General features: G+C 41.3%; 1 protein-coding gene and 1 pseudogene across 4 annotated transcripts in view; one reads left to right on the top strand and one right to left on the bottom strand.

Annotated features, from left to right (window-relative positions):
* The first annotated feature begins 144 nt into the window (after window positions 1–144).
* LOC106577705 (NLR family CARD domain-containing protein 3-like) lies at window positions 145–20,468 on the top strand (annotated as a pseudogene). The gene is made up of 10 exons (XR_006760289.1): window positions 145–156; window positions 1,404–1,585; window positions 5,693–5,749; window positions 14,441–14,525; window positions 14,632–14,814; window positions 15,014–16,784; window positions 16,903–17,064; window positions 17,444–17,617; window positions 17,789–17,835; window positions 18,606–20,468. The product of XR_006760289.1 is annotated as an NLR family CARD domain-containing protein 3-like (transcript).
* LOC106577584 (DENN domain-containing protein 4C) overlaps window positions 19,485–23,105 on the bottom strand; it is an 80,609-nt gene continuing 76,988 nt past the window's right edge. For all 3 annotated transcript variants that reach the window (XM_014155754.2, XM_045701340.1, XM_014155755.2), the window contains 4 exons: window positions 22,400–22,517; window positions 22,007–22,160; window positions 21,819–21,883; window positions 19,485–21,648 (listed from right to left, as the gene is read on the bottom strand). In XM_014155754.2, coding sequence (XP_014011229.1) covers window positions 21,512–21,648; window positions 21,819–21,883; window positions 22,007–22,160; window positions 22,400–22,517 — 474 coding nt within the window. In that variant the 3' untranslated portion in view covers window positions 19,485–21,511. The remainder of the gene's footprint in view (window positions 21,649–21,818; window positions 21,884–22,006; window positions 22,161–22,399; window positions 22,518–23,105) is intronic.

Genomic DNA, 23,105 nt, shown 5'->3' with positions numbered 1-23,105 from the left:
ACTTGTCTTTATTAATTATAAATGGAGTTGGTGAGTAAGTAGAAATAGTGAAATGAGGGACATTTCTAATGCTTTGAAACTGTCCATGTTATGTATATCCACAGTGTGTACTCTGTCCTCCGACGTTTGGAACACTGGCTCATGATGACCTTACAGGTAAAGTGTCTGAGACTTGTCTAACTTTGATCTGGGTCATGTTCAGTAGGGCTCACTGTAGCAAAACCTTTTGGAACATAAAATTAAAATCTGTTCTAATTGGATAAGTTTCAATACTTTTTCTCCCAATTGAACACAACCCAGGTGAGTGACCATGGCAAGTTGTGCTCTTTGTATTGTAGGGACACACAGCAGCAGTGGTCATATTACCTGAACAAGGCCTCATGCTGTCTGGATCAGCTGACAAGACCATCTGGAATCCTGGATGTTTACAGGTGAAAGAAATCACCCATTAACCACAGTGACCTTTACAAATATTGTGGCAGTTCTGGGGCCAGATATCACTGAATATCTTTGTTAGACACACAAATATCGTACCCCCAAGACACGCTAACCATTACAATAACGGGAAGTTAGCATTTTTTGGGAGGGTATGATATTTGTCCTTCTGTAACTTCCTCACTAATCACGATTCATTCAGGATTATCTGTAATCATGGTACCATTCACATTAATGTAGAAGTGTTTTGAAACATTCTTATATACAATAAAAGTAACTCCTAAATGGCACAATACATTATTTGCCATTAATTTCTGGCACAAAATAATGATTTACCATTCATTTCTGGCACAAAATAATCTTAAACACAACTAAAACAAACAAATGTGTAGTCACAAGCTTGATGTAGTCATTGCGTGCTATGCATATGGGACCAAATACTAAACTTTTGACTAGTTTAATACACAAGTAAATTTGTCCCATTACTTTTGGTCCACTAAAATGAGGTACTATGTACAAAAAGTGCTGCAATTTCTAAACGGTTCACCGATGTGGATGAAAATAACCTCAAATTAAAGCTGACAGTCTGCACTTTGACCTCATTGTATCATTTCAAATCCAAAGTGCTGGATTACAGAGCCAAAACAACCAGAAATGTGTCACTGTCCCAATACATTTGGAGCTCACTGTATGTACTGGTATATCAACAGTCAGGTCAGAAATTATTGCCACCCTTGATAAAATGAGCAAAAAAGATTATAAAATAAATAATACAAATACTGAGCTATATTGTAGGCAACAAAACATGGGAAATGTGTATTTTATACACAATTGCTCAGAGAAAGAAATGTTGTTTTAACAAGAAATCATTCAAATTTATTGGCACCCCTGTTTTCAGTACCTCACCTTGCGATGATAATGACCCTTTTTCTAAAATGTTTTTATGAGATTGGACAACACATTGGCAGGGAGGCCGGGCCCTCCTATTCGCCCAACGGGAGGCTGTCCTGTCCCACGCCTCCGACCTCTGCTCTGTTTGCAACAAGAACATTCACATCGCCCTCGCGACTCTCGTTCTCAACTACGCCGGCTCACTCCACGGCCAGCCTGACCTGGAGGCCAAGGCCCAGTGTCTGCCGGTGGCCAGACAGTGCACCTTGTGCTGGTGCACCTTGTGCTGGGGACAATAAAAGGGCACTCTAAAATGCGCCGTTTTGTCACACAACACAATACCACAGCTATCTCAAATTTTGAGGGAGCGTGCAATTGGCATGCAGATTGCAGGAATGTCCACCAGAGCTTTTGACAGATAATTGAATGTTCATTTCTCTACCCTACGTTGTTTTAGAGAATTTGGCAATACGCTCAACCAGCCTGACAACCGCAGACCACGTGTATGGCGTCGTGTGGGCGGTTTGCTGATGTCAACGTTGTGAACAGAGTGCCCCACAACAAACACAATTGCATTTTATCGATGGAAATTTGAATGTACAGAGACACCGTGACAAGATCCTAAGGCCCATTGTCGTGCCATTCATCTGCCAACATAACCTCATGTTTCAGCATGATAATGCACGGCGCAAGGATCTGTACACAATTCCTGGAAGCAGAAAATGTCCCAGTTCTTCCATGGCCTGCATACTCACCAGACATGTCACCCATTGAGCGTCACCCATTTTGATAGACGTGTACAACGGCATGCTCCAGTTCCCGCCAATATCCAGCAACTTCACGCAGCCATTGAAGAAGAGTGGGACAACATTCCACAGGCCACAATCAACAGCCTGATGAACTCTATGCGAAGGAGATGTGTTGCACTGCATGAGACAAATGGAGGTTACGCCAGATACTGACTGGTTTTCTGATCTACGCCCATACTTTTATTTAGGGTTTCTGTTACCAACGGATGCATGTCTGAATTCCCAGTCTTGAAATCTGTAGATAAGGGCCTAATTAATGGATTTCAATTTACTGATTTCCTTATATGAACTTAGCAAAATCTTTTAAATTGTTGCATCTATTTTTGTTCAGTATACATACAGTGCCTTGAGAAAGTATTCATACCCATTGACTTACTCTACATTTTGTTGTGTTAAAGCCTGAATTCAAAATATGAGTCTTTCTGGGTAAGTTTCTAAGAACTTTCCACACCTGGATTGTGCAACATTTGCCCATTATTCTTTAAAAATGCTTAAAGCTCTGTCAAATTGGTTGTTGATCATTGCTAGACAACCATTTTTAGGTCTTGCCGTAGATTTCCAAGTCGTTTTCAGTCAAGACTGTAACTCGGCCACTCAGGAACATTCACTGTGTTCTTTGTAAGCAACACTAGTGTAGATTTGGCCTTGTGTTTTCCTGTATGATTTTGCCTTTGCTTAGCTCCATTCCGTTTCTTTTTTATCCTGAAAAACTCCCCAGTCCTTAATGATTACAAGCATACCCATAACATGATGCAACCACCACTATGCTTGAAAATATGGCGAGTGGTACTCCGTAATATGTTTGGGGCAAATCAAATATACACACTTTGTATTCAGGATAAAAAGTTAATTGCTTTGCCACATTTTTTGCAGTGTTACTTTAGTGCCTTGATGCATGTTTTAGAATATATTTTGTTCTGTACAAGCTTTCCTTTAACTGTCAATTAGGTTAGAATTGTGGAGTAACTACAATGTTGTTCCGTTTTTAGTTTTCTCCTATCACAGTCATTAAACTCTAACTGTTTTAAAGTCACCATTGGCCTCGTGAAATCCCTGAGCGGTTTCCTTCATCTCCGGCAACTGAGTTAGGAAGGACGCCTGTATCTTTGTAGTGACTGGGTATATTGATACACCATCCAAAGTGTAATTAGTAACTTCACCATGATCAAAGGGATATTCAATGTCTGCTTTTTTTATTAATACCCATCTACCAATAGGATGCCCTTTTGCGAGGCATTAGAAAACCTCCCTGGTCTTTGTCAGTGAATCTGTTTGAAATTCACTGCTCGACTGAGGGACCTTACAATTATGTGTGGATACAGAGATGAGGTCGTCATTGAACAATCATGTTAAACACTATTATTGCACACAGAGTGAGTCCATGCAAATTTTTACTCCTGAACGGCCAAAAAATTTATTCAGGCTGTAACACAACAAAATGTAGAATAAGTCAAAGGGCGTGAATACTTTCTGAAGGCAGTGTAGCTACAGTTGAAGTCGGAAGTTTACGTACACTTAGGTTGGAGTCATTAAAACTTGTTTTTCAACCACTCCACAAATTTTTTGTTAACAAACTATAGTTTTGGCAAGTCGGTTAGGACATCTACTTTGTGCATGACACAAGTCATTTTTTTCAACAATTGTTTACAGATTATTTCACTTATAATTCACTGTTTCGCAATTCCAATAGGTCAGAAGTTCACATACACTAAGTTGACTGTGCCTTTAAACAGCTTGGAAAATTCCAGAAAATGATGTCAAGGCTTTCGAAGCTTCTGATAGGCTAATTGACATAATTTGAGTCAATTGGAGGTGTACCTGTGGATGTATTTCAAGGCCTACCTTCAAACTCAGTGTCTCTTTGCTTGACATTATGGGAAAATCTAAATAAATCAGCCAAGACCTCAGAAAAAAATTGTAGACCTCCACAAGTCTGGTTCATCCTTGGGAGCAATTTCCAAATGCCTGAAGGTACCACGTTCATCTGTACAAACAATAGGTCGCAATTATAATCACCATGGGACCGCGCAGCCGTCATACCGCTCAGGAAGGAGACTCGTTCTGTCTCCTAGAGATGAACGTACTTTGGTGCGAAAAGTGCAAATCAATCCCAGAACAACAGCAAAGGACCTTGTGAAGATGCTGGGGGAAACAGGTACAAAAGTATCTATATCCACAGTAAAAACGAGTCCTATATCGACATAACCTGAAAGGCCGCTCAGCAAGGAAGAAGCCACTGCTCCAAAACCGCCATAAAAAAGCCAGACTACGGTTTGCAACTGCACATGGGGACAAAGATCGTACTTTCTGGAGAAATGTCCTCTGGTCTGATGAAACTAAAATAAAACTGTTTGGCCATAATGACCATCGTTATGTTTGGAGGAAAAAGGGGAAGGCTTGCAAGCTGAATAACACCATCCCAACTGTGAAGCACGGGGGTGGCAGCATCATGTTGTGGGGGTGCTTTGTTGCAGGAGGGACTGGTGCACTTCACAAAATAGATGGCATCATGAGGCAGGAAAATTATGTGGATATATTGAAGCAACATCTCACGACATCAGTCAGGAAGTTAAAGCTTGGTCGCAAATGGGTCTTCCAAATTGACAATGACCCCAAGCATACTTCCAAAGTTGTGGCAAAATGGCTTAAGGACAACAAAGTCATAGTATTGGAGTGGCCATCACAAAGCCCTGATCTCAATCCTATAGAAAAAGTGTGTGCAAGCAAGGAGGCCTACAAACCTGACACAGTTATACCAGCTCTGTCAGAAGGAATGGGCCAAAATTCATCCAACTTATTGTGGGAAGCTTGTGGAAGGCTACCCGAAACGTTTGATCCAAGTTAAACAATTTAAAGGCAGTGCTACCGAACACTCAATTAGTATATGTCAATTTCTGACCCACTGCGAATGTGATGAAAGAAATAAAAGCTGAAATAAATCTCACTCTACTATTATTCTGACATTTCAAATTTTTTAAATAGTGGTGATCCGAACTGACCTAAGACAGGGAATTTCTTCTAGGATTAAATGTCAGGAATTGTGAAAAACTGAGTTTAAATGTATTTGGCTAAGGTGTATGTAAACTTGCGACTTCAACTGTATTTATATTTAATTTATAGTAGATTTTGCTTGTCTTTATCAAGGGTGCCAGTAACTTTGGACCTGCCTGTATATATTCAATGAATAGAAACTTAGACATTACATCCACAGAAACACAATTTATAACATTTTTGACATGCGTTTTTCTGGATTTTTTTGTTGTTATTCTATCTCTCACTGTTCAAATAAACCTACCATTAAAATTATAGACAGATCATTTCTTTGTCAGTGGGCAAACGTACAAAATCAGCAGGGGATCAAATACTTTTTTCCCTCACTGTATGGTAACCTTACATACCGGGTATTATAAAGTGTCTGTTTCATTCTCAATAGCGCCTCTGTATATTAACGTTGCCCTTCCACCGGTGGGGCCCCTGGGGAATACAGGCTCTCTGAGGAGGTCCTGGAGAGCCTGAAGAAACTACTAGTGTCTTGTCTGTATTCCCCTGTGCCTCAGAGCAGCCCACCACAGAGCACATCAGCCTGCTCTGGAAGACCTCCCACTGGCCAGAAGGTAGGCTAACACACATCTTGGGCAGGATTTGGGTTTATCCCACTAGACTAGTGCAGAGGTGGGCAATTCTGATCCTGGTGAGCCGCAATGTTTCACCCGCACAAAAAGCTTATTTCTCTCAAATTTGTTTGCATCCCTGTTAGTGAGCATTTCTCTTTTGCCAAGATAATCCATCCACCTGACAGGTGTGGCATATCAAGAAGCTGATTTAACAGCATGATCATTACACAGGTGCACCTTGTGCTGGGGACAATAAGTCCACTCTTAAATGTGCAGTTATGCCACAGATGTCTCAAGTTTTGAGGGAGCGTGCAATTGGCATCCTGACTGCAGGAATGTCCACCAGAGCTGTTGCCAGAGAATTTCATTTTCATTTCTCAACCATAATGTAATTTTAGAGAATTGGGCAGTATGTACAACCGGCCTCACAACCGCAGACCACACCAACCCAGGACCTCTACATCCGGCTTCTTCACCTGCGGCATCATCTGAGATCAGCCACCAGGAAAGCTGATGAAACTGTGGGTTTGCATAACCAAAGAATTTCTGCTCAAATTGTCAGAAATCTTCTCAGGGAAGTTCATCTGCGTGCTCGTCTTCATCACCAAGGTCTTGACCTGGCTGTAGTTTGGCTTCAGTGAGCAAATTCTCACCTTCGATGGCCACAAGCACGCTGGAGAAGTGTGCTCTTCATGGATGAATCCCAGTTTCAACTGTACTGGGCAGATGACAGACACTTTGTATGGCGTTGTGTGGCTGAGTGGTTTGCTGATGTCAACGTTGTGAACAGAGTGCCCCATGCTGGCGGTGGGGTTATGGTATGGGCAGGCATAAGCTTCAGACATCCCAGGACCTACACATCCGGCTTCTTGACCTGCGGGATCATCTGGGTGGGGTGGGGGTAGGGCTGCGCAATATGGCCCAAAAATATCACAGTATTATAAAAACATTTAATGGTATGACTGTATTTGACAGTGTTTTATGTTTTTGAATAATAAAAGTTCAAAATTTGCTTCATGAATAGTGTGACAACACATACATTTTAAGTGATTTCAATGGGTCATTCCCTATTCTGAATGTTTTATACTGTTAATTTCTGTTCAATAAAAATGTTCAGCATTTTCATAATCTTCTGCATTTCCTGCACTCATTTGGGATCATTTCCACACTGCCACGTAGGGCTGCACAATATGGGCAAACAGTCTAGGGCTTATTTTTAACCAAATGTCTATGGCCTCTGGGTTGACTCTCAACCATAACAAATGTGATCTCATGGCAATTCATGTTAAAAAGGAAGTTAAATATTTAGGAATTGTTTTCACTAAAAACGTTTCAAATAGAGAATCTTTAAACATCGATAATAGGATTCATTTCATGAGAGTTTACGTGACACCCAGAATGCATTCTATAACGTCATTACAAAATAGCTTAGCATTAGCTCATCATTATCAGTACAACCTTTGTAAAGAACACTTGTGTAAAATACTTTTCTATCTATGCAAAATCAAATGAAACTTTATTTGTCATATGCGCCGAATACAACAAGTGTAGAACTTACCGTTAAATGCTTACTAACAAGCCCTTAACCAACAGTGCAGTTCAAGAAGAGTTTAAAAAATATTTACCAAAGACACTAAAGTAAAAAATTATAAAAAAGTAACACAAAATAATATCGAGGCTATATACAAGGGGTACCCTGAATGTGCGGGGGTCGAGGTAGTCGAGGTAATTTGTACATGTAGGTAGTGGTGAAGTAACTATACATAGATAATAAACAGCGAGTAGCAGCAGTGTACTATCAATGTAAACAGTCAGGTGGCCATTTGATTAATTCTTCAGCATTCTTATGGGCTGGGGGCTGTTAAAACCTCTTTGGGATAGTGGGCGGTATTTTCACGTCCGGATGAAAAGTGTGCCCAAAGTAAACTGCCTGCTACTCAGGCCCAGAAGCAAGGATATGCATATAATTGGTAGATTTGGATAGAAAACACTCTAAAGTTTCTAAAACGGTTAACATAATGTCTGTGAGTATAACAGAACTTATTTGGCAGGTGAAACCCCGAGGACAAACCATCCAGGGAAAAAAATTGAGTTCACTGTGTTTTCTATTAGTTTTCTATGGGAAACTGGATTTATGAGGCACCTGGTTGCAGTTCCTATGGCTTCCACTAGATGTCAACAGTCTTTAGAAATTGGTTGATGTTTTTCCTTTGAGAAATGAAGAAGTACGGCTATTCAGAATGAGTGTCAAGCCAAGTGGACTCTTTTGTTTGGGGCGCGTGACCTGTAGCTCGCTCCACATTGATTTCATCCGCTATTGAACACAGTATATTCCATCTTAAATTTTATTTGATTATTTACGTTTTAGGATACCTAAGGATGAATTAGGAAAGTTGGAAATGTTTGGACAAAGTTTACAGGTAACTTATTAGATAATTTGTAGTCATGTTGGGCGAGTTGGAACCGGTGTTTTTCTGAAGCAAACGCGCCAAATAAATGGACATTTTGGGGATATAAAAAGGAGTTTATCGAACAAAAGGACCATTTGTGATGTTTCTGGGACATATTGGAGTGCCAACAGAAGAAGATCTTCAAAGGTAAGGCCTGAATTATATCGTTATTTCTGACTTTCGTGTCGCACCTACTTGGTTGAAATATGATTTTCATGTGTTTGTATGGTGGGGTACTGTCCTCAGATAATCGCATGGTTTGCTTTCGCCGTAAAGCCTTGAAATCTGACACGGTGACTGGATTAACAAGAAGTTATGCTTTATTTTGGTGTATTGCACTTGTGATTTTATGAAAGAAAAATATTTCTAATTTAATTTGAATTTCGCGCTCTGCAATTTCACCGGATGTTGTCGAAATGTTGCTGCAAGGCAAACGCAGAGTTCCATTGGAAGTGGATTTACTTCTGGTGTACCAAAAAGGCATAAACTGTCCTGTTGCGTAACATTTTGGAACAGTGAGTGCATTCTGACATCACGAAAAATATAAATACTCACGATGGGGCGACAGTTAGATATATTTGGAACTTACGCTTGAAATGGTTTTGGGTAGATTAACCTCTTACATCAAGATGTTCCGCTAGCGGAATGCCTCGCCAATATCTAATGATAGAGCGTGGCGCGAATTACAAACTCTTCAAAAATCCAAAAGCTTCCATTTTTCAAACATATGACTATTTTACACCATTTAAAAAGACAAGACTCTCCTTTATCTAACCACATTGTCCGATTTCAAAAAGGCTTTACAACGAAAGCAAAACATTAGATTATGTCAGGAGAGTACCCAGCCAGAAATAATCACACACCCATTTTTCAAGCTAGCATATAATGTCACAAAAACCAAAACCACAGCTAAATGCAGCACTAACCTTTGATGATCTTCATCAGATGACACTCCAAGGACATTATGTTATACAATACATGCATGTTTTGTTCAATCAAGTTCATATTTATATCAAAAAACAGCTTTTTACATTAGCATGTGACGTTCAGAACTAGCATACCCACCGCAAACTTCCGGTGAATTTACTAAATTACTCACGATAAACGTTCACAAAAAACATAAAAATTATTTTAAGAATTATAGATACAGAACTCCTTTATGCAATCGCGGTGTCCAATTTTCAAATAGGTTTTCGGTGAAAGCACATTTTGCAATATTCTCAGTAGATAGCCCGGCCATCATGGCTAGCTATTTTGACACCCACCAAGTTTGGCACTCACCAAACTCAGATTTACTATAAGAAAAATTTGATTACCTTTGCTGTTCTTCGTCAGAATGCACTCCCAGGACTTCTACGTCAACACCCAATGTTGTTTTGGTTCCAAATAATCCATAGTTATATCCAAATAGCTGCGTTCTGTTCTTGCGTTCAAGACACTAACCGAAGGGTGGTGCGCCGGCGCATATCGTGACAAAAAATGTCAAAATATTCCATTACCGTACTTCGAAGCATGTCAAACGCTGTTTAAAATCAATTTTTATGCGATTTTTCTCATAAAATAGCGATAATATTCCGACCGGGAGACGTTGTTTTCGTTCAAAGACTGAAAGAAGAAAATGGTGTCTTCGCGCGCACCCGTGTCATTGTTCTCAGATCGACCACTATCCAAATGCGCTACTGTTTTCCGCCCAGGGACTGCAGAGTCATCATTCCCCGTTCTGGCGCCTTCTGAGAGCCTATGGGAGCCTTAGAAAATGTCACGTTACAGCAGAGATCCTCTGTTTTCCATAAAGAGGCTAAAGGTCAAGAAATGGTCAGAGAGGGCACATCCTGTATGGAATCTTCTCAGGTTTTGGCCTGCCATATGAGTTCTGTTATATTCACAGACACCATTCAAACAGTTTTAGAAACTTTAGGGTGTTTTCTATCCAAATAAAATAATGATATGCATATTCTAGTTTCTGGGCAGGAGTAATAACCAGATTAAATCGGGTACTTTTTTATCCGGCCGTGAAAATACTGCCCCCTATCCTAAACAGGTTAATTTATTCCAAAATGAAGGAGAAGCAAGAGAGAAAGTGTCATTTTTTTTTCACTTTCACTTACTTTGTTAGAAAATTCAGCAAGCTAGTTTAGCCTACTGAATCATCCTGCTCAGACAAAGGGATGTTATGTTAGCTTGCTGGCGATGACTGTTTAGCGGTTTGGCTTGGAAAGGTTTTTTCGCCCGGTCACATACAGCTGATATGTTGTGCGTTGAAGTCCACAAGTGAAGGGACAAGGTGAGAGGAGGAAAGTGCATAGATGCAAGAAGGAATAACAACTTGGCTGCTATGAAAGTGTTTACACTTGATCAGATTCATTCCACTGATTCTGTTGAAAAAGGTTTATTAAACGGAAGCAAATGGAACAAAACGGGGATAAACATACCTGAATTTCTCCAATAGAAACTCTCGTTTGCAACTGTTGTACTAATGATTACACCCTATATCAACTAGATGCAGGCACATTTGTCTCTCGACCTGTGTGCACCTACGCTGTAAACTGTCATTCATAGGCTAGGTTTGTTGTGTATAGGGAAAATATGACAATCATGTAGTGGCCTAAACCTATTGCTGTTATATTGAACTAGGTGAATGAAATATGAATGCCATGCTCATAAAGAAACCCCCCCCCCCCTTAAACGGCACTGACGGCAACTGACTGTAAAATTGTTGAAATTGTTGCACGTTGGGTTAATATTTTTATTCAGTGTAACCATTGATTTAACTACCGTCTTCCCTGTGGCTCAGTTGGTAGAGCATGGTGTTTGCAACGCCTGCATGGTGTGTGCAACGCCAGGGTTGTGGGTTCGATTCCCACGGGGGCCAGTACAAAAAAAAATGAATGAAATGTATGTATGTATTCACTACTGTAAGTCGCTCTGGATAAGAGCGTCTGCTAAATGACTAAAATGTAAATGTTAGTGATGAGTTTTGAGGGCACTATGGTGTTGAACGCTGAGCTGTAGTCAATGAATAGCATTCTCACATAGGTGTTCCCTTTGTCCAGGTGGGAAAGGGAAGTGTGGAGTGCAATAGAGATTGCATCATCTGTTTGGGCGGTATGCAAATTGGAGTGGATCTAAGGTTTCTGGAATAATGGTGTTGATGTGAGCGATGACTAGCCTTTCAAAGCACTTCATCGCTGCAGACATGAGTGCTTCGGGTCGGTAATCATTTAGGCAGGTTACCTTAGTGTTCTTTAGCACAGGGACTATGGTGGTCTGCTTGAAACATGTTGGTATTACAGACTCAGTCAGGGACAGGTTGAAAATGTCAGTAAAGACACTTGCCAGTTGGTCAGTGCATGCTCGGAGTTTGCGTCCTGGTAATCTGTCTGCCCCTGCGGCCTTGTGAATGTTGACCTTTTAAAGGTCTTACTCACAGTCGTCCGGAACAGCTGATGCTCTCATGCATGTTTCAGTGTTACTTGCCTCAAAGCAAGCATAGAAGTAATTTAGCTTGTCTGGTAGGCTCGTGTCACTGGGCAGCTCGCGGCTGTGCTTCCCTTTGTAGTACGTCCAACCGGCCTCACAAACACAGACCGCGTGTAACCACGCAAGCCCAGGACTTCTACATCCAGCTTCTTCACTTGTGGGATTGTCTGAGACCAGACAGCTGATGAAACTGGGTTTGCACGATTTAAGAATTTCTGCTCGTCGTCCTCATCAGGGTCTTGACCTGACTGCAGTTTGGCGTCGTAACCAACTTCAGTGGTCAATGTTCACCTTCAGTGGCTTGCTGGAGAAGTGTGCTCTTCACGGATAAATCCCGGTTTCATCTGTACCGGGCAGACAGCGTGTATGGCGTTATGTGGGTGAGTGGTTTGATGATGTCAATAGAGTGCCCCATGGTGGCGGTGGGCTTATGGTATGGGCAGGCATAAGCTACAGACAATGAACGCAATTGCAATGCAACGGACAATGAACACAATTATCGATGGCAATTTGAATGCACAGAGATGTATTTATTTTTACATTTTTATTTCACCTTTATTTAACCAGGTAGGCAAGTTGAGAACAAGTTCTCATTTACAAATGCAACCTGGCCAAGATGAAGCAAAGCAGTTCGACACATATAACAACACAGAGATACCGTGACGAGATCCTGAGGCCCATTTTTGGCCATTCATCCGCCGCTATCACTTCATGTTTCAGCATGGTAATGTACGGCCCAATGTCGCAAGGATCTGTACACACTTTTTGGAAGCTCAAAACCTCTGTTCTTCCATGGCCTGCATACTCTCCAGACATGTCACCCATTGAGCATGTTTTGCATGTTCTGGATCGAGATGCCGACAGCATGTTCCAGTTCCTGCCAAATTCCAGCAACTTTGCACAGCCATTGAAGACGAGTGGGACAACATTCCACAGGCAACCGTCAACAGCCTGATCAACTCTATGTGAAGGAGATGTGTTGCGTTGTATGAGGCAAATGCTGGTCACACCAGATACTGACTGGTTTTCTGATCCATACCTTTTTTTAAGGTATATGTGACCAACATATGCATATCTGTATTCCCAGTCATGTGAAATCCATAGATTAGGGCCTAATGAATTTATTTAAATTGTCTGATTTCCTTATGTGAACTGTAACCAGTGGAGGCTCCTCAGAGGAAGGGGAGGACCATCCTCCTCAGTGAATTTCATAACAATTTTAAATGTAAACTATACTAAATATAATCACGTTAAAGTAATTGATTAAAACACACTATTTTGCAAAGGTCTACTGTAGCCTCAACAGCACTCTGTAGGGCAGCACCATGGTGTAGCTGGAGGACAGCTAGCTTCCATCCTCCTCTGGGTACATTGACTTCAGTACAAAACTTAGGAGGCTCATGGTTCTCACCCCCTTCCACTGACTTACACAGTAATTGGTAGAGAAATTAACATTCAATTCCTTGATATTCCTGCAGTCAGCATGCCAATTGCACACTCCCTCAAATTTTGAGACATCTGTGGCATTGTGTTGTGACAAAACTGCACATTTTAGAGTGTCTTTTATTGTCTCTCGCACAAGGTGCACCTGTGTAATGATCATGCTGTTTAATCAGCTTCTTGATATGCCACACCTGTCAGGATTATCTCAGCAAAATAAAACAAATTAATTAACAGGGATGTAAACAAATTTGTCACAAAATCTGAGAGAAATAAGCTTTTTGTGTGTACAGAAAAGTTTGGGGATCACTTTACATATTGCATTTATTTTTTTGTTCAGTATATAAAACATGTCTTTGACACTTGGCAAAATGTGTAACATTAACGGGGGCTGTTAACTTCAATCACACAGACTAATGGTTGAAGAAAGATGTATAGATGATTCCAATGGTACAACCCAGAAGTCTGTAGCTCAAACACATGATGTTTAAAAGGGGATAGAACTCTAAATCACGCCAGCGTGACTCATTGGGTTAAAAGTCTTATTGAAACATTTAGTGGAAGTTATTCAAAAATCTCCAAATAACTTATTTCCTTTCGCAGAACGTTAATAAAACCTCCCAGGAAAACTTTCAAGGAACCATAGTGAAACATTCTCAGAACCTCCCTGCAACGTAAACATTTACGTTCTTAGAACGTGCAATATTTTCACCTCCTTTCTCAGAACGTTTCTAAAAGTTTTTGCTGTACCAGTCAGGAAACTTATGGCTTCGTTCCCAGAACCAAAGGGAAACCAAAAATGTAAATTCCCACAACTTCCAAAGAACCAAATGTGCTAGCTGGGACTAAACGTACTTTATTTCGTTCTGTACATGAAGACTTAAGCGCGTAAGTGCTTTTATCATCACTCACAACAAAGTCAGTTTGATGGAAACACCTTCCCACCTGGTGGGATATATATATTTTTTCTATTCTTTAGAATATTTGCATGAAAATCTGTCGCCAATTGGATGGAACCTAGTTAGTGTTACAAAAGGAAACTGAATCTGATGGTTTAATCAACCTAAAAAAAAAAGTTTACTTTTAATGTAGGCTTAATCACTCACTGTGCCCTTTTGACAGAGTCCAGCAGAAGAGACCAGAGTTACCTGCACCAAGCATTTTGTCTTTCAAAAGTGACCAATCGATAGACAGGACAATTATGTTCAGAAAAGAAGCCATCTCTTCTGACCAAGAGTAAGAACTTTTTGCACCTTTTTTGAACTATCACTACCTTTTCATAGTGAAGGCAAGTTGATGTTATCTTGTGTTTTTTTCACAGAGATCAGAAGAATATATCAGAATCAGAGAATGACAGTGAACAGTCTGCCCAGAATAATGACATGGACCTGTCCTCCATATTCAAGGTATACTGTCATTGCTGTTATTCATGCTGCTATTCAGTTTGTGACACAATCTTTATTTTTTATCAAGGTCACATCTGTAAATGTTAATTTACTTTGTGTATTTCAGTTGCTTGAAGACAATGTCAATACTTTTATGAAGACTGAGTTGAATAGGTTTAATAAGCTTCTGAGTCTGGAGAAGTATGAGGAAGTGGTGGGAACAGATTCTGAGAAGCAGGACAGCAGCGCCAGAGAGGGGGCTCTGAAGATCACACTGCACATGCTGAGGAAGATGAACCAAGAAGAACTTGCTAGCTCACTGGAAAAAAGTAAGACCTCACTGTCTTCACTTTTTAATTCTTCATGTTACCCTCTTAGTGGAACGACCAAAATATATTAATTAAATGATCTGATACTATCTGTGTAAAGGAGTCATACAAAAAGTGATAAAGAACCATTCTCACATAGATTTAATGTCAGATTAATAACGTTATTTTCTGGGTTATTAGTTTTTTTTAGGTGAGCTAGCAGTGTGCCAAAGGAAACAAAAAGCCAATCTGAAGAAAAGAAGCAAATATGTATTTGAGGGAATAGCTAAGCAGGGGAACCCAACTCTTCTCAGTAACATATACACAGAGCTGTACATCACAGAGGGTAGAAGTGGAGAGGTCAATAATGAACATGAGGTGAGACAGATTGAGATAGCATCCAGGAGACGAGCAACACAAGATATACCAATCAAATGCAATGACATCTTCAAACTCTTACCTGGACAAGACAAACCGATCAGAACTGTGCTGACAAAGGGAATTGCTGGCATTGGAAAAACAATCTCTGTGCAGAAGTTCATTCTGGACTGGGCTGAAGGAAAAGCAAATCAAGATATTCAACTCATAATTCCACTGCCATTTCGTGAGCTGAATTTGATGGAGGAGAAGTACAGCTTGATGGAACTTCTTCAATACTTCTTGTTGGAAACCAAAACATCAGGCATCTCCAACTATGACAAATACAAAGTCATGTTTATCTTTGACGGTCTGGATGAGTGTCGACTTCCTCTAGACTTCCAGAACAATAAGAACTGCTGTGATGTCACAGAGTCAACCTCAGTGGATGTGCTGCTGACCAACCTCATCATGGGGAATATGCTTCCCTCAGCTCAACTCTGGATAACCTCCCGACCAGCAGCAGCCAACCGCATCCCCCCTACGTGTGTTGAGCAGGTGACGGAAGTACGAGGGTTTGATGACCCACAGAAGGAGGAGTACTTCAAGAAAAAATTCTGTGACGAGAACCTGGCTGGCAAAATCATCACGCACCTGAAGAAATCTAGGAGCCTCCACATTATGTGCCACATACCCATCTTCTGGATAACATTTTGTCTGAAGCAAAGAAACGAGAAATGCCAAAGACTCAAACTGAAATGTACACACACTACCTGACGTTCCTGACTAAACAGATGGACCTGAAGTACCATGGAGAACATGAGATGAATCAGCAAAGGAATGAGAAAACCATCCTGTCACTTGGAAAGCTGGCTTTTCAACAACTGGAAAAAGGCAATCTGATTTTCTATGAGGAAGACCTGAGAGAGTGTGGCATTGATGTCAAAGAAGCCTTAGAATACTCAGGAGTGTGCACACACATCTTCAGAGAAGAGTTTGGATTGTACCAAAAGAAGGTGTACTGCTTTGTGCATCTGAGCATTCAGGAGTTTCTTGCTGCTTTGTATGTTTTTCTCATCTTCAGCGACAACAGTGACAATCTGATGGTAGAAGAACCTCCCAGTTCAAAGAAACCACTGCTCACCCACATGCCAACAAGCATCCTCCACAAGAGTGCAGTGGATAAGGCCTTACAAAGCAAGAACGGACACCTGGATCTATTCCTTCGCTTCCTACTTGGTCTCTCACAGGAGTCCAATCAGATTCTCCTGCAAGGTTTATTGACGCAGACCAATATCAGGCCACAATCCAACAAGGAGACAGCCAAGTACATCAAGGAGAAAATCAGAGAAAACCTTTCTCCAGAGAGATGCATTAACCTGTTCCACTGTCTGATTGAGCTGAATGACCATTCCCCAGTGGAGGAGATCCAAAGCTCCCTGAGCTCAGGAAGTCTCTCAGAAGCCAAACTATCACCTGCACAGTGGTCAGCCCTTGTCTTTGTGTTGTTGACTTCAGAAGAGGAGCTGGATGTGTTTGACCTGAAGAAATACTCCAGATCAGAGGAAGGTCTTCGGAGGCTGCTGCCAGTGGTCAAAGCCTCCAGAAAAGCTATGTAAGAACTTGAATACTTTGCCTATTTTACAAACAAAAACAATACACTATAAATGCATTCACTTATGTGTTCATACTGGTCAGCTCTTGACTATGCTGTATTTCAACATTTTCTTAAGGTTGAATGGATGCAATCTCACAGAGAAATGCTGTGAAGCATTGGCTTCAGCTCTCAGCTCAAACTCCTCACAGCTGAGAGAGCTGGATCTGAGCGACAATGACCTGCAGGATTCAGGAGTGAAGCTGCTCTCTGTTGGACTGAAGAATCCACAATGTAATAGGTTTCCCCTCAAAAGTAGCCTACTCAAAAAAACCTTGAACGACAACTACTCTGATTAAGTATTGCTCTCTCATAACCGAATAAAATAGTATTAAAATAGTATATATAAAGTAGGACATTGGGGTCAAAGAGTATATGTGATTCTTGAGAAAATTAACTTGCCATATTAGTGAGTCCATGTCTAGAGTAAGGTCTGGATTCAGTTTGTAACACAGAAGTATAGAGGAAGATCCTCGTTAAAATGTAACGGTAATTTCCGATTGCGCCGACATATGCATCATTTACCGTAAATGCGGTCTCCGCGAACGTGGGATCATTGCCTTTACATTTCAATCGAGCTAACGTGGATGTTCCGCAATATGGAAATCTTTGCACTGCAGGTTGCCATTCTGTGGAGTCACGATGGAAGGCTGTGCTTCTCTGGCCTCTGCTCTGAAGTCAAACCCCTCATGCCTGAAAGAACTGGATCTGAGCTACAACAACCCAGGAGAGCCAGGAGTGAAACTGCTCTCTACTTTACTAGAGGACCCACTCTATAATCTTGGGAAACTCAGGTAGGAAACAGACCATCTGGTAACTACAAATGTAGAAACCATTATAACTTATCTATGCTGTCAGTGTGACAATTGTGTGGCCTTTCTGCACACAGGCACGCTATGGCTATGAAGGGGCTGTAGATTGTGTATATCACTCAAACACTATCTAATCTTCTGCTTCTTCTTTAGTGTTGAACATGATGCAGAATGCTGGTTAAAAGCTGGCCTGAAGAACTGTAAGTCAAGAATGTTCTGATTAATAAACCTAAATTCTGAAAACAAATATAAACCCAACATGTAAAGTGTTGGTCCCATGTTTCACGAGCTGAAATAAAAAAATCCCAGAAATGTTCCTTAGGCACAAAAAGCTTATTTCTCACAAATTTGTTTACCTCACCATTAGTGAGCATTTCTCCTTTGCCAAGATAATACATCCACCTGTCAGGTGTACAATATCAAGAAGCTGATTAAACATGATCGGTACACCTTATGCTGGGGACAATAAAAGGGCACTAAAATGTGCAGTTTTGCCACAGACATCGTTTTTAGGGAGCGTGCAATTGGCATGCTGACTGCAGGAATGTCCACCAGAGCGTTTAATACTAAGTTCTCTACCATAAGCCGCTTCCAACGTCGTTTTAGAGAATTTGGCAGTACGTCCAATGTGTAAACACAGCAGTCCAGGACTTCCACATCTGTGGTATCACCCGAGACCAGCTGATGAAACTGAGGAGCATTTCTGTCTGTAATAAAGCCCTTTCGTGGGGGAAAAACTCATTCTAATTCATTGGGCCTGGCGTGGACCTATGACCTCTCAGGCCCACACGTGAAATCCATAGATTAAGGCCTAATGAATTTATTTCAATTGACTGATTTCCTTATATGAACTGTAACTCAGTAAAAACGTTAATTGTGGCATGTTTATATTTTATCAGTATATATAATTTAAATGGATATGAATAGAAATATTTGTATTTTTTTGTTTCTCGTCTGTCATTCCTATTAGATGCCCGTGAGCTGACACTGGACCAAAACACGGCACACAGAGAGCTCTCTCTGTCTGAGAGAAGAGTCACCCGAGGAGAAATGCAACCATATCCTGATCACCCAGACAGGTTTGAGCGCCCTGCACAGGTGTTATGCACAGAGGGCCTGACTGGACGCTGTTACTGGGAGGTGGAAGTGGAGGGGAACAAGTATTCAACTTATATAGGAGTAGCATACAAAGAGATCAGCAGGAGAGGAAGGCACTACGACCTCCTCCTTGGACACAATGACAAGTCTTGGAGTCTGCGTTATGCTGATGACCAATACATGGCCTGGCACAATATGGTGAGCACTGTCATACCTGTCCCCTCTGTCCACTCCAACAAACTGGGACTGTATCTGTACTGGTCAGCTGGCACTCTGTCCTTTTACAGTGTCTCCTGTAGCACATTGACCCATCTTCATACATTCCACACAAAGTTCTCTGAGCCTGTCTATCCAGCCTTTAGGGTTTGGGCTAATGGCACGTCAGTGTCCCTTTGCAAAATAGAATAGCATCCTGTGCCAGGCGGAGTAGAAGAACTTGTAAGATGTGTTTCTCTATTATTGGCAGACCACAGAGGGAACTGAGTAAATGTTAAATATTCCGATACAGTTTATGATCTTGTACTTTATATTTTATTGAGCGATTGCTGTAAGAGAGCTATGATGATAATCCTCAATGTGTGAAGCTAAAATGCATTTAACTATTTTAAATCATTCATTCTTCAGGAACTTTTCCAGAATTGTGTTGGTATGGCAAAAAGTACTCCCTTAATGCAATGTTGAAGAGTAGGTGAGTAATTGTCCCCAAACCCATGCTTTGACTACTGTATAAAAATGCATCACTACTGGCAGGTTTTGTTTTGAATCAGGTCACAACTCATTTATTGCAGTACAATAGTGTATAGACATTCACATGCATTCCACAGGACGGCTGATTGAACCATTTTGTACATCCGCAGCTTTTAGCCAACAGGAAATGCTCAAATGTCATGATGGAATCGCTTCGATATAAGAAGTTAGTTATCAAATGTATAACACCACTGTGATTGGCTTGATACATGTTCTGTAGTCCATATGTTATAATAATAAACTGTTGGATGGAGGTTTTAGATTTTGTCATCACATTTTCTGTTTTGTAAAGAAATGGGTGGTAAATGAAATGTTCCGCGGTGGTAAAGTTTGACCTTGAAGATGTTGGAACAGATGATCCCTATTGGGGTTAAATCACATAATAATCTAAGCAGTGCAATCTGACATAGAGAGTATTCACACTTCTGTGGAACTCTCCCATTTGTATCTAGAAAGGAGCACCTCTAACCATTGTCCTACAACGTGGTGTGTAGAGACGTTGTAGCAGGAGTTGTGATACTTTATGTAATGTCATCTGGGTTCGTATTCTTAGAGTAGGAGTGCTGAGCTAGGATAAGTTTTGCCTTTCAAATAATAAAGATTATGTAGACCTGATCCTAGGTCAGCGCCCAGTGCATATTTATCCAGTTTAAATACGCCCTTTATGTGCTGTGTAAAGTCTCTTCCGCTGTTCAATGTCAAAATTCCATTCACAATAAAAGGAAAACAAGAGACGGGACAAAATGAATTAAGGCAGACCACACTAATATGGAAACCGTAAAAAGCTAGCTTATCCAAAGCAAACAGTATTTTCCTTAACTACAATGCTTCATGATGGTTAAGCTTTCAAAGGGAGGGATATTTCTATGTCAGTCAGATATACTGTCTATATATTATGGAGTAACCCAAGCATGTACACAAGCAGATTTTTAATCACATGAAAGCATATATTACCATAATAGTTGAACTGTATGTTTGCAGTTAAAAATGAAATGGTTAAAAACATTACACGTCGGACTGACTGTCTTGTCACTACTACTGAGGCACCGGAGTAACTTACCATGGTTTCTTTCCCTGTGACAGAACGGCTCTCGTCTTTTTCTCAAGGCATGGAGCGAGAAGGAAAGAGCTGCACTTCAGTAGTTTGGCATCTCAGTTCCCTTCCTATTCATGGTTACGTTTAATTTTTAGCCCCAAAATGGCTGGTGGCTAAACCTGAAACATTCTAGGTTGAGTATGCTGCGACGGATTCCTTTTCTCTCCCATTGGGATGTCTATGTTGTAAGAATAAAACATTTAGTTCAGGCTTTTCTTTTAAGACACGTTTGCAGGGTTCTGGAATGTTCTCGAACTGATCTCCAACACTTATTTACACACAAAACGAGAGAAATCTAATTCTCAAAAATGAATTGCATTCCAAGACAAACACCCACAATAACATTAGTGAAGACTGAATCTGTAGAAATCATTATCGGCATCCCCCATGTAGAAAAATATATACAAAAAAGACAACGACTGGTAAAGCTACCGTTTCTAAAAGTGCACATCAATGACAGTGACGATCAGTATTCTGTCCATGGGTAAATCGTCTACTAGAATACTACAAAGTGGTTCTAGGGCCAGGGGTGTTGGGGTCAGACCCTGGGGCTATAGGACAGAGATGGAGCAAGGCCACTCAGGACTGGGCAGTGAGAGACACGCATACTCGATCATGAAAGGGACTAACTAACACTGTACAAGCGTCATTCATTCTCACCACACACCATTTTATAAACAAGGCTCTCTTTTCCTGACCTTCCAGAGTATTTACATAAATAACAATGAGTTGCCCGCGGGAAAAGCTGCAAGAAGCAGAAACAACAACAAAAGGGACTTTCGGGATAAAAAGTACCATCTTTGGGTGATATGAAGGTGCAAAAATTCTCCCTTACACCCTCACCCATCAAGTTCCTTTCCCCCTTTCTCTTGTCTGCTTCTCTCCAGTGTGAGTGAGGTCCTCAGACCGTCCGGCAGATGGCAGCAGTGGCCAAATCAGATGACTGGAGCACCGAAGCACTTCAGGCACCACTGGATGTTGGTGTTGGGTGGCCGGTCGATCTTGTGCAGGGCCTTGAGTTGCTCTGGGCTCAGCTCATCAAAGGCCAGGCGGTATTCACGGTCAAAAGCCTCTGTTGGGGAGACAAAAATACAGAATCATTTAGCTCATCAAACTCAGGATAGAAAAGCACATAGTAGTTGTGGTAACTATAGCCATCAGAACAAGACACTGGATGATTGGAATTACCCAAATCCAAGTCTTGGTTTAAAAAAGACTGGTTGTGTCATGCAGTTCACTCACCGACGTCAATGTTCTCCCGTCCCAATGCCACCAGGGCCAGGAAGAGGATCTCCCTATAGATTCCCCTGATAAGAGACCAATAAATAGATCAAAATCTGAAGTTTACAATAGAGAAGTTCACACCAAACCTTGACATTAGCTCACAAATAAAATGTATCACCCCCACATATAAGCTTTAGAGGACTGACCTTTGGCGTTTGACCTCTGGGTTCCTCTTGACCTCCCGGAGAAGCAGGTTGATGGGGCCGTAGACGTCGTTGGTCTGGATGCTGCGGACGATGCTGTTCAAGATGGTCCGTGTCTCCTGGTAGTCCGTGGGGGCCAGGGTGCCCTTCTTCTCCACTGGGAAACAGAGATGGTTCAGTACTCAGTCACTATTCAGTACATTAGAATAATTGGTTTTATGTATATGGCTCTTTTCATTAGCTGTTATCTCAAACTGTGTTCCATTAACAAATATGAGCAGGACATGCATGTTAAAAAGGCAATACAGAGACACAGACAGACTGCTCAGTGCTCTGAGGATGATTGCTCGATTAGATGCATGAGAGCTATGTATGTGTGAGAGAGTGTGTAGTCACTCAGGGTCCTCCAGCTCTGGTAGAGGGGATCCCCAGGTTCCTGGTGCAGATTGATGTTGTCCCACAGCAGCTGAACATACACCTGTTTACTGTCTTGAGACAGGGATGTCTGGGGGAGCTGTGGACATAGTGAATGGAAAATACACACACACAGTTATCTACTGTTGCACTGCTTTAAAGGTCCTGAACAGTCATTCTGAAAAGTACTTTCTCTCTCATGGCTGTGTTGACATGACAACTGCATCAGAGTTTTGAACGATCCCCCCCTTTTGTTCCATGCTGGCTGAAAACCTAGTTAGTCAGTAACTAGCTAACACCAGACCCGGATGAAAACCTAGCTAGTCAGTAACTAGCTAACACCAGACACAGATGAAAACCTAGCTAGTCAGTAACTAGCTAACACCAGACCCGGATGAAAACCTAGCTAGTCAGTAACTAGCTAACACCAGACCCGGATGAAAACCTAGCTAGTCAGTAACTAGCTAACACCAGACCCAGATGAAAACCTAGCTAGTCAGTAACACCAGACCCAGATGAAAACCTAGCTAGTCAGTAACACCAGACCCAGATGAAAACCTAGCTAGTCAGTAACTAGCTAACACCAGACCCGGATGAAGACCTAGCTAGTTAGTAACTAGCGAACACCAGACCCAGATGAAGACCTAGCTAGTCAGTAACTAGCTAACACCAGACACAGATGAAAACC

This window comes from Salmo salar, chromosome ssa18, assembly GCF_905237065.1.
Source record: "Salmo salar chromosome ssa18, Ssal_v3.1, whole genome shotgun sequence".
Taxonomy (NCBI): Eukaryota; Metazoa; Chordata; class Actinopteri; order Salmoniformes; family Salmonidae; genus Salmo; species Salmo salar.
This window is presented reverse-complemented; position numbering and strand designations above follow the sequence as displayed.